This window comes from Phaseolus vulgaris, chromosome 9, assembly GCF_051622355.1.
Source record: "Phaseolus vulgaris cultivar YP4 chromosome 9, ASM5162235v1, whole genome shotgun sequence".
Classification (NCBI taxonomy): domain Eukaryota; kingdom Viridiplantae; phylum Streptophyta; class Magnoliopsida; order Fabales; family Fabaceae; genus Phaseolus; species Phaseolus vulgaris.
Window position 1 is genome coordinate 34,766,037 of NC_143506.1, and position 11,977 is coordinate 34,778,013.

The window sequence follows — 11,977 nt, forward strand, 5'->3', positions numbered from 1 at the left end:
ATTAGGAAGGGCCAAGATGGGAGCATTAGTCAATTTTTCTTTCAAAGTATCAAAAGCATTTTGTTGTGCTTCTCCCCAATGAAAGACCACATCCTTTTTCACTATGTCATTGAGTGGTGCGGCAATGGTACCAAAGTTTGGGACAAATCTTCTATAGAAAGAAGCAAGCCCATGAAAACTTCGGACCTCATTCAAAGATTTCGGTGTAGGCCACTTTTGAATGGCCACCACCTTGGTTTTGTCCACATGGACCCCTTTACAACTCACAACAAACCCTAGGAATTCTATATGATCAAGAGCAAACATACATTTAGCAAGGTTAGCATACAAATGTTCCTTCCTAAGGGTTTCCAAAACTTGCCTAACATGCAACCTATGGTCATTCAAAGATAAGCTATAAATGAGAATGTCATCAAAGTAAACCACAACAAACTTACCAATGAAAGGTCTAAGAACATGATGCATGAGGCGCATGAAGGTACTTGGTGCATTAGTTAAACCAAAAGGCATAACTAACCACTCATATAAACCAAAGTTGGTCTTAAAAGCCGTCTTCCATTCATCACCCGGTTTGATACGGATTTGATTGTAGCCGCTTTTAAGATCAATCTTTGAAAAGATTTTTGAACCATGTAATTCATCCAACAAATCATCTAATCTAGGTATGGGATGCCTATACTTAATGGTTATGTTATTTATGGCCCTACAATCCGAACACATTCGCCATGTGCCATCCTTTTTTGGCACTAAGATGATAGGCATAGCACAAGGACTCATGCTATCTTGCACCCACCCTTTTTCAATCAAAGCCTCAACTTGTTGGCGAATTTCCTTGGTTTCACTTGGATTGGTCCTATATGCGGGACGATTTGGTAAAGAAGAGCCCGGTATCAAATCAATTTGGTGCTCAATCCCTCTCAAAGGTGGAAGGCCATTTGGAGGATCTTGAAACACATCTTTGAACTCTTCTACCAAATTTTCCAAGCAATGAGGACTATCAACAAGTGTTTCTATGCTAAGAGTTCTAGGGATGGCTAAAAAAAGAGGATGATGAGCCACTATTTCCCTTTCAATGTCACGCCTAGACACAAGGAGTGTAGGCTTAGAACTCTTATCTTTTTTATCTTTTTTATCTTTTTCACTCTCCCTCTTTTTCTTCATGATAACTTGGTCCTCATGGACTTCTCTTGGAGAGAGAGATTTTAAAGTAACCTTGTGACCATGGAATTCAAAAGATAATTTGTTGGTAAAGCCATCATGTAAAACTTTTCTATCAAATTGCCAAGGCCTTCCCAAAAGAACATGAGTGGCTTCCATGGGCACAACATCACATAATACCTCATCTTTGTATTTTCCAATGGAGAAATGGATGAGGACTTGTTTATTAACAATTATTTCTCCTACTTCACTAAGCCATTGTAATTTGTAGGGCTTTGTATGAGAGATAGTAGGCAATCCAAGCTTATCTACTACTCTTGTACTAGCCACATTTGCACAACTACCCCCATCCACTATCAAGGAACAAATGTTGTTTTGAATAAGACATCTTGTATGGAAAATATTTTCCCTTTGACTTTCATCAAAAGGTTGTGAAACTTGTCCAAGAAGTCTTCTCACAACTAACAAGTCCCCTTCAAGTGGACATTCACTCTCTTCCTCACTAGATGCATGAGAATGCAATGAATGCTTTGAAGAATCCGAATCATGCTCACTAACTACAATGCCCTCATGCATGTACATACTTCGTTTTGAAGGACAATTTGCAGCAATATGACCATAACCCATACATTTAAAGCATTTAGTGTTAGATGTTCTAGTGGGAGACTTAGGTCTAGATGTTGATGGCTTAGATTCCTTGGGTTTGAAAGAAGAATCTTTGGAAGGATGTTTTGAAAAAGAAGTTTTGTTTCTCCAAGACTTGGAGTAGTATCCATTATTGGAAGCATTTTTAAAAGAGTTTTTCTTAGCAAGTTGGGCTTCCACCTTCATTGCAAGATGAACTAAAGAGCCCAATGATGAATACTCTTGTAACTCAACAATGTCTTGGATATCCTTCCTAAGACCACTCACAAACCTAGCAACCATGGCTTCTTCACTTTCTTCTAATTCAATTTTAAGCACAAGCGTCTCAAGCTCCTTATAATATTCATCCACATTTAGCGTGCCTTGTTGAAACCGTTGGAGTCTCAACATGAGGTCTTTCCTAAAATGTGGGGGCACAAACCTAGCGCGCATATGATCCTTTAAAGAGTTCCAAGAGTCCACGGGAGGACCCTTGTGATAGATAATGTCCTTTACAATCCCATGCCACCATTTCATGGCATAATCACTAAACTCTAGGGTGGCTAGCTTGAGCTTATGCTCATCTTGGATCTCATGGATCTCAAAAATTTGTTCACACTTAGCCTCCCAATCTAAATACACATTTGGATCACTAGAACCATTAAAACAAGGTAGTTTGACCGAAGGAAGCTTGGACTTTGCATCATGGTAGAAGCCATTGCCGTAGTGAATTCTTTCCCCTTGGTGATGATGTCTTTGTCCATGGACTTGGGGTGGAGGTCTCCTTCTCCTATGCTCATCTTCACGGCCAACATCATTTGAAGAAGCTCTTGAAGATGGTCTATGAGAATGATGTCCATCATGGATAGAAGGAGATGGTCTAGTTTGTTTGACCTCCATCTTTTGCAATTTCTCTTCCAACCTTCTAATTGTTCTTTGAGCTTCATGTAATTCACCAAGAATTGAAGCTTTGGAAGGAGAATTCTGCTTGGAGGATGCATCACTTGAAGATCCAGCCATTTGTAATTAAAAAACAGCAAACACACAAAACAGCAAACAAGTTAAAAATTAGCAAAAACAGTGAGCTTTCCAATTGAAACTGCCGAAGTGAATTTAAGGCTGAAAAGATATCACTCTCAAAGAAATAATGTTCTTGCACCAATCTGATCTTGAGGCCTTGGAATCCTCAAATGAAATATGTCAAAGCAAGCACACCAATCTTAAGAGCAAACCACCACAAAACCAATGAAACAATAAAGACAAACAAGAAAAGGTATAAGCAAGGAAAGGTAATTGCAAAAGGAAAACTATGTGTAAGACAAACTCAAAGAGTAAGAATGAAAGACAAACAAGAAAATAAAGAACTCAATGAGAAAAGTAGGCACACAAAAGAATACCTAAGGAAAAGCACTAGAGTAGATGAAGAAAACAAAAAAAATTTAGCTACTGGAAATTTTTTTTTAATGCAAACTGTGTTTGATATTCACTGATTTAACTGGAACGTTGTAGAGCGAACTGGATTATGAAATTTATACCACAGAAACTTCAAGATGTTAACTCAAAAATGGCACTGGAATCAATTAAAAACAGTAAGCCAATTGAGAGAAATAAATTTTTTAAAATCACTGCCAGATTACCGTATTTTTTTCGGCAGGAATGTACACTTTTTTTATTTTATTTATCATTTTTTGTGTACTTCATATTTTTGAATGATTCTTTTTTCTATTCTTTTCTAACACTTTCAATATCTCAAATCCAGAATTTCAGAATTTTACAGTACGTAAATCAATTGCAATAAGGAAAAACAGTAAGCACTTTTTTCAGAAACAGAGGAATCCTAATAGGAATAAAAAAACAGGATGATGAACTAGCAAAGACATAATAGAAAATGATGTATTGGAACTTGTATAGGTCTAGAATACAAGTATGAACTCAATGCTAAAAAGAAAATGCTCAAAGGATCAACATCAATTCAGAAAAAAAATATATGACACCAAAGCAAGAAACAATCAAAACAATAAAAGTACTACTAGAAGTAATGACATATATGGAATAACATGACTAAGACAAAACTTAACAAGATTCAAAAATTAAAAGACACAACACAAATTGTAACAAGTGGAAGGAAGCTTAAGGTAAACTCTAGGAAGGATAATGCCATTCCAAAAGAGCAACCATACTCATAAGAATTATGAGTGCCATAAACCTTTCCACAAACACTTGGAGCAAAAGAAAAACAGCAAGAATACTCAATTAAAATTCTAAAACAGAAACTTAAATTGCAAGAAAAATTAAAGAGCTCTTGAAATAAAGTGCACACAACTCAACAATTAAACAAGAATGAACCTAAGACTCATGATACCACATGATGTGATTCCAATAGCCACATAGAACAAGATTCTTGACACTTTGAGGAATCACCTTGAGCTGGAAAATGTAGAGGCACTTTCTTAGAAGTTGGATCATAGTTCTAAGATCAAGAACTCACCAAAACAAGTACCAAATCCCAAACTCATTTGGATGAACCAAATATTGTCAAATTGAATCAACAAAGGAGAAGGAAAAGAACAAACCGAACAGAATTGAACTTCAAAACAAAAGAACCGAACAGAATTTAAAAACTAAACAGAAAATAGGTGCTGGAAAATTAAAGGAACCGAAACAAAAACAACTCAAAACTCAAGGCAATAAGAACAAATTGAAGAAGAAGAAAGGAAGGAGAAGAGAATGCTCATGAAGATGGAGGAATGGTTGGATGATCACGCCACTAGAAGAATGGATGCTCCTAGATGAGTGTGGAAGCCGCCACTTGAGGAAACCATGGTCCTTCAAGATAAGACTAGAGAAGAAGCTCAAAGCTCTCCAAATGCTCACTCCAATTTTGAGTATAGTTTCTTTAGATAAAATTCAAATCTGAATTTTACAAAGGAAGCACCTCTATTTATAGCCTAAGGTGCTGAAAAATAGGTGGGAAATTTCAAATAAACTCATTTGAAATTCCCACCAAAAACAAGTCACATGGGAGGTGTGACCTTTTTCTACTATGACACCTCCCAAAAACTACACCTACACCTATCTACTAATACACCCCCCTAAAGGTCCTATTTAAAACCTAAAAGATGCTATAACAAAAGAGGTTTCTAAGGTTTCCCTCTAAGCACCTTCAACTAAAGACACTACAAAAAGAGAAAATAAATGTCCTCTTGCTCCCAAGGCTTTGAACATGCTTCTTGTAATCCTTTGAGGTGGACTTTGACCTCCATGGGCATCCTCCATTTGTGCCTCCACCTCTTCTTGAGCTTGATGAGTGGCCTCCATGTTCTCTTGGGCTTGATCTCCATCACCTCTTCTTCCAAGAAGTGGTTTGCTTGCATGGGATCCCTAGATCTATAGTGTCCGATAGAGATCCCAAGTTCTTGAGTCACTTTTGGAAGACCTTGTGGGGCAAGCTTGGGACTAAGCTTTTATTTTCTACCATTTACCACCCACAAACTGATGGTCAAACCGAGGTGGTGAATAGAACTTTGGGACAACTATTGAGATGTTTTATTTCGGGGACTCCTAGAGTGTGGGAGAATTTACTATCCCAAGTTGAGTTTGCATATAATCGTGTAGTAAATTCTACCACCTCACATTCTCCTTTTGAGGTTGTTTATGGGTTTAATCCCCTAACACCTCTTGATCTTCTTCCTATTCCCCTTCTTGGAGATGTCTTGTGCAAAGATGGGGATGAAAAGGCTTCTTTTGTGAAAACTTTGCATAAAGACATCAAGAAGAGAATTGAGAAGAAGGTTGGCAAGTATGCTAAACTTGCCAATAAAAGGAGAAAAGCATTGTTGTTTGATGAGGGTGATTGGGTTTGGCTTCACTTGAGGAAGGATCGTTTTCCTACTCAAAGGAAGTCCAAACTAATGCCTCGAGGGGATGGACCTTTCCAAATCCTCAAGAGGATTAATGACAATGCTTATAAGTTGGATATGCCTGATACATTCTTAGGTAGTCATACTTTTAATGTCAGCGATCTAACTCCTTTTTCTGTAGATCTCCAGAATTCGTGGTCGAATTCTCTCCAACTCGGGGAGTATGATGGAGATCAAGCTCAAGTGGACATGGAGGCCAATCAACAAGATCAAGAAGAGGTAGAGGCGCAAATAGAGGACGCCCATGGAGGTCAAAGCCCACCTCAAAGGCTTACAAGAAGCATGTTCAAAGCTTTAGGAGCTAGGGGACAATTATTTTCTCTTTTTGTAATTTCTTTGGTTGAAGGTGCTTAGAGGGAAACATTAGAAACCTCTATTGTTATAGCATCTTTTAGTTTTTAGTTATGAGCTTTAGGAGGGGGGGTGTATTAGTAGATAGGTGTATAAGTAAATAAGGAGGTGCCAAAGTGAGAGAAGGGATCACACCTTCCTCATGTCTTGTTTAGGCGCCGGTTTTAGCTTCTTTTAGGAGGGAATTTTGAATTCTCTTAGTTTGATTTTTCAGCACCTTAGGCTATAAATATAGGTGTTGCCCTTGTACATTTCAGATTTGAATTTAGACTAAAGAAACTATACTCAATTTTTGAGAGAGCATTGGAGAGCTTTTGAGTCTTCTTCTCTAGTCTCATCTTGAAGGATCCATGGTGTCCTCAAGTGGCGGCAACACACTCATCTAGAAGCAACCATCCTCCTAGTGGCGTGATCATCCAACCTTACATCCATCTTCATGAGCATTCTTTTCTCCTTCTTCCTTCTCTTTCAATTGTTCAAGTTTAGCTTGTGTTCTTGAGTTTTGGTTCGGTTATTTTCTGTTTTCAGCAGTTGTTCTTCTTCTTCTCTGTTTTTGGTTCGGTGCATTTCATTTTCCAGCACTCCTTTTCAGTTTTCTTGTTTTTAATTTCATTTTGTTCGGTTCATATTAGTTCTTGTTCAATTCTATTCGGTGCTTTTGATTTTTACCTCTTTTTGTTGGTTCAATTTGACAATATGAGGAACTTCCGTATGAGTTTGGATTTGGTGCTAGTTTCGGTGAGTTCTTGACTTAGAACATTGATCCAATTCTAAGAAAAAGTGCCTAAAAATTGTCCAACTCAAGTTGATTCCTAAGAATGTCAAGAATCATTCTCTTCTTTGCTATTGGAATCACATCAAATGAGCTTCCTTGGAAGCTCCACGCACACTTGGCAAGTCTAACAATTCACCATTCCACGTCCATGTTGTATAACTTTTCAAAAATCCATCACACAAAACATGTTCTCTAATTTCGGAAACACTCAATATCCTTCCATTTAAACAATTGACACAAGGGCACCTTATCCTTACTCCATTCTTATAACTAACAGCATTATGTTCTGCGAAGTGTATGAATTCTTCCACCCCTTTTTCGTAAATATCACTTATTCGTGGTGTATTAATCCAACTCCGATCCATAGAACTGCTAAACTAAGAACCAGTGTAGACTTAGAACCAATGCGTTCAATAAGTAATCATTAAAAAATAAATCAAAATTGTCGAAGGTCGGATACCCCGGACTCATAATCAGAACGCTCAATATCTCAAAACAATATATAATAATTGAAAATTAAATCAAAATTTTCGAAGGTCGGATACCTTTGGACACAAAAGCAGTTCGTTTAATATATAGAATCAATAGCTAATTCAAAAGAAACAGTTTTAAAATAAAGTTAATAATATATAAAAATATACTAACCTTAGTAGAGTGGTGATCATGGTCGGAGGGTACGGTGGCGCGGTACAGAGGTCACTGGTCGGTGGATGGTAGGTGCGGAACGGCGATCGTCTAGGCGCCGTCGAGTACGGCGAATGCGAGCGGCAGTGGAGCGCAAGCGGATGGTTGCGACTAGGGCGCACGGTCGCGGGGTGCGGGCGGTTGCGGCAAGGGGAACGGTCCGCGGTTGAGGGTCGACAAGGTTGGTCGGTTGCGGGTCGCACGGTCGACACGGGGCGGTAGTCGCGGTCGCGGGTCGCGACGTGGTTGCACAGTTGGCAAGTTCAGCAAGTCGGCGGCAGGTCGCACGGAGGGTCGGACGGACGGACGGTCAGCGGTGGAGCTCGGTCGTCTGCGGGTGTGAGGGTTGCGGAGGCAGAGTTTGTGAGAAAGAATGTGAAAGAATGTGAGAGTGTGAAAGTCTAAAAATCTAGAAAGGGGAGAAAGAGCTTTAACGACGGTTCAGGAAGAACCGTCTTAGAAACCGAACTTTTAACGATGGTTCTTGGCGCGAACCGTCGTTGTATGTTTGTCGTCTGCTTTTAACAACGATTCTTGCGCGAACCGTCGTTAAAAGTCTAAAAAAATTACAGGATTGCCACCGTGTCGTTTTTAACGATGGTTGTCACTAAACCGTCTTTAAAGGGTGTCGTTATTGAAGAATTTTGTACTAGTGCCTTGAGGATGAAGATGGTTTTGCACAAAGTCATTGATGTCAGACAGTCTACATTTCTAGCAGGTAGGGGTTTAATGGACAGTGTTCTAGTGGCAAATGAGGTGCTAAAAGAAGTGAAAAGGAGGAAAAGTAGCTGCATTCTCTTCAAGATAGATTATGAGAAGGCATATGACTCAGTAGATTGGGACTTCATTTATTATATGTTACAAAGATTGGGTTTTTGCAGTAAGTGGATTGGTTGGATAAGAGCTTGCTTAGAATCATAGTCGATCTTTGTCCTAGTGAATTGTAGTCCAACTCAGGAGTTCAAACCTAGGAGGGGATTGAGACAGGGTGATCCTTTAGAACCTTTTCTCTTCTTGATAGTGGCAGAGGGTTTAGCAGGTGTGGAAAGGAAAGCGGTGGAGAAGGAGATGTTTCAGAATCTGACTGTCGAAGATAAGCAAGTAAAGGTGAATATGCTTCAGTACGCAGACAATACTTTTTTCTTTTGCAAAGTGAATCCACATAATGCATTCGTCATCAAAGTCATGCTTAATTGCTTTGAATTGGCATCAGGGTTAAATGTCAATTATATGAAGATTCGTATAGGAGGAGTGGGTTGCAATCAACACTTGATTCAGAGTTGTGCAACTATCTTGAATTGTGAGGTGAAGAAAACCCCTTTTAAGTATTTGGGGATGCCCATTGGGGGGAACCATAAAAGGAGATGCTTATAGGAGGGGGTGGTGGAGAGTGTGAGGAAAAGACTAGGAAGATGGAAAGACAAGTTTATCTCTATGGCGGGCCACTTATGTCTGATTAAATCAGTGTTATCTTCATTACCACTATTTTTTTTTGTCTATTTACAAAATACCAATTAGGGTGGCTAAGGAGGTGGAGAGACTGCAAAGGAACTTCTTATGGGGGTGGGGATCAAAAGGAAGGAAGGTAGCGTGGCTTTCTTGGAAAAAAGTTTGCGAAACAAAGGAGGTGAGAGGACTAAGAATGTTAGAGCTAAGAAAGTTCAACGTGGCTCTGTTAGGAAAGTGGATGTGGCGGTTGGGCAGTGATGAAAGAGGTTTGTGGAAATAGGTGTTGGAATCAAAGTACAGAGGATGAAGAAGTCTGAGGAACCAAAGGATTAGTGGGACATAATCTTTATGGTGGAGAGATTTGAAGGAGATATGGAGGATGGAGGGATGGAAGGGAAGCTTTGAGGATAATTGCTTCTAGGAGGTCGGGAATGGGAGAGAAATAATGTTGTGGGAGGATAGATGGTTGGGCGATAAGGCGTTAAAGGAAAAGTTTATGAGACTTTTCTCTGTTTGTAGTGACAAGGGTGATAAGTTGTGGCAATGAGGGGAGTGGAATAATAATCTCCAGTGGGTATGGAAGATAGGTTGGAAGAGGAACTTGTTTGATTGGGAAAAGAACCAAGAAACAGAGATGGGAAGGCTGATGGGAAGCAAGAGTATTAATGAGGGAAAGAAGGACTGGTGGGTGTGGAAAGACAGCGAAATAGCCAAAATATTCTGTCAAATTAGCATACAGTATCTTGAAAGACGAAGAGCAGGGGGAAGGCGTACCTATGTATGAGAGTTTTTGGAGGATAAAGGCTCAACCATCAGCTCACTTGACTGCATGGCGAGCGTTGGAGGAAAAAATAGCAACTAAAAACAAATTTGATGAAGAGAGGGATATCAGTGGAGAATAGTATATGTTGTATGTGTGGGGAGGAAGAGGAAACAACATCACATTTTTTATGCACTTGCAGGGTAGCTTGGTTGGTGTGGACAAAATGCTTCAAATGGGTGGGGGTGGCTTCGATCGCACATTATGAACCTAAAAAGCATTTCATCCAGTTCAGGTTGACCAAGGAAAGTGAAGTAGTCAATAAAATATGGTCTTGTGTATGGATAGTTGTTGTTGGTGAAATGTGGAAACAAAGGAACAAGAAGATTTTTAGGAACGGGACTATAGATCATAATGAAATCTTCATGCTGGTTCAGCTGAAGGTTTGGTCGTAGGTAACTGCAAATGTTAGACTAACATGTTTTTATTATTCTAATTGGTGTCTCGAACAATTAGTTTGCACGAAGTCCATTATTAAAAATTTAGGTTAGATTTGCCGATGTTCTTGAGAATCTGTGTGTAGTTTGAGTTTTTTTATAAGGGTTGATGTATTTCTGAAATACCTCTATTATTTATTTTTTTGCTGATAAAAAAAATAAAACATTCCAATGCAAATAAGTTGGGTTGAGATTGTTTTGTAATTGGATTAAATTTAATCCAACCTAATATATTTCAATTATGTTGAGTGACGATTTCTACATTAAAATTGATATTAACCTGATGAAAATATTAAATAATACTAATAACTATTTCATTAATTTATGACCTAAATAAAATTTTTGGAAATATTAAATTATTCAATGTTACAAATATTAAATAATATAGTTTATTTTGTAAAAGAATGTTCTAAAAACCTAAAAAGCTGCTTTGAAATTACAAAAGATAGAAAAAAAATATTTAAAACACATTACTTAGGCAACTACTTTCTCCAATTTTATATAAAATAACAAAAATATTCTTAAATAAATGGAGATGTGCGATATTAAAAATACTTATGAAACCCTTTTTTTTAAATATATTTTTGGATTTGATTTTGAAATATTTGTCTGAATTATGAAAATGATTTTTATATATGAAGTTTCTGAAAACACGTTGTGAGGAATACGAAAGTTACTGACCAAAGGTGAGAAGTGAAATTTCGACAAGATATTATGTAAAAATCCCCTAAAATAAAAGAATTATCCAAGTATCTATTTTTATTAGAAAAAAATATATATAATGGAAGTGTTTGAGAGATAGATCAATCCATGTACATGAAACTAAAAGCCTGCACTCCTAAAACACTTTGAGAACAAAGCTTCAAAAGCAAACTAGCCAACATAGAACTCCAAGGCCACAACATCTACCTTCACAACCTAAGATATGAAAAAATCGACTACACCACCTAAACCTTAAGAAACTGTGCTATTCCTGACTCACCTTCTCATCTCTTATACTCAACCTCCAATTTTGCCACTCGCACTTTGAACCTTTATTATTTTTTATAAATTTCATACACATTAGTAGTTCGAGAAACCAATCGAAATAAAAAAAAAAACGCTAATAGAATGTTTATATATATAAATGTTGAATATAAAATTTTAGAGATAACAAAGTATTATGTAAACAAGTTCTAAATGAAGAACGTGATAATGTGGCGGTTATTTTCGTATAAACTGACGTTTATAACCGCCACAATATACACGTGTGGCGGTTTTCCAAACCGGCATAAAACTGGCCGCCACAAAGTTTAATGTGGCGGTTTTACGCTAACCGCTGCAACACCCGTCACTTTAACATTTTTTTTAAGTGACGGTTTTTATATGTAAGTACTGTTAGTAATAACTGTCGCAATTTAACTCATTGAAAAAAATTTCAGCACCATCATGTAGGGTATAATGCGACGTTTTTAACTGTCAGTATTATAATAAAATTGTAAAAATAATATGTCGGTTTCAATTGACGTAATTTTAATTCTAAATAAATGAAATTTAGCCACCACTTTTTTATAATTTGGTTTTCACAATTAAATTAAACATGATATATTTTCATAATAAAATAAAATAAAATACTAATAAAACGAAATAAATATAAATTTATAAACATTCATTCATTGCATTGAAAATTAAAACACACAATAATTGTTTAAAAGTTGATACATAACTGAAAAATTAAAACACAAATAATTGTTCAAAAGTTGATACCTAATTTAATTAA

The 11,977-nt window shown here is 37.4% G+C and overlaps 1 protein-coding gene across 1 annotated transcript; it reads left to right on the plus strand.

Annotated features, from left to right (window-relative positions):
* Positions 1-8,109: 8,109 nt before the first annotated feature.
* On the plus strand, positions 8,110-8,886 carry LOC137822412 (uncharacterized). Its single transcript, XM_068627299.1, has 2 exons — positions 8,110-8,343; positions 8,470-8,886. The coding sequence occupies exons 1-2, from the start codon at positions 8,110-8,112 to the stop codon at positions 8,884-8,886; spliced, it is 651 nt and encodes a 216-aa protein (XP_068483400.1).
* The last annotated feature ends 3,091 nt before the right edge of the window (positions 8,887-11,977 follow it).

Coding starts and splice junctions, on each gene's coding strand:
- LOC137822412 (XM_068627299.1), top strand. CDS start 8,110: ATGGTTGTCACTAAACCGTCTTTAAAGGGTGTCGTTATTGAAGAATTT. Junction 8,344..8,469: donor ATGAGAAGGCATATGACTCA/GTAGATTGGGAC, acceptor AGTCCAACTCAG/GAGTTCAAACCTAGGAGGGG.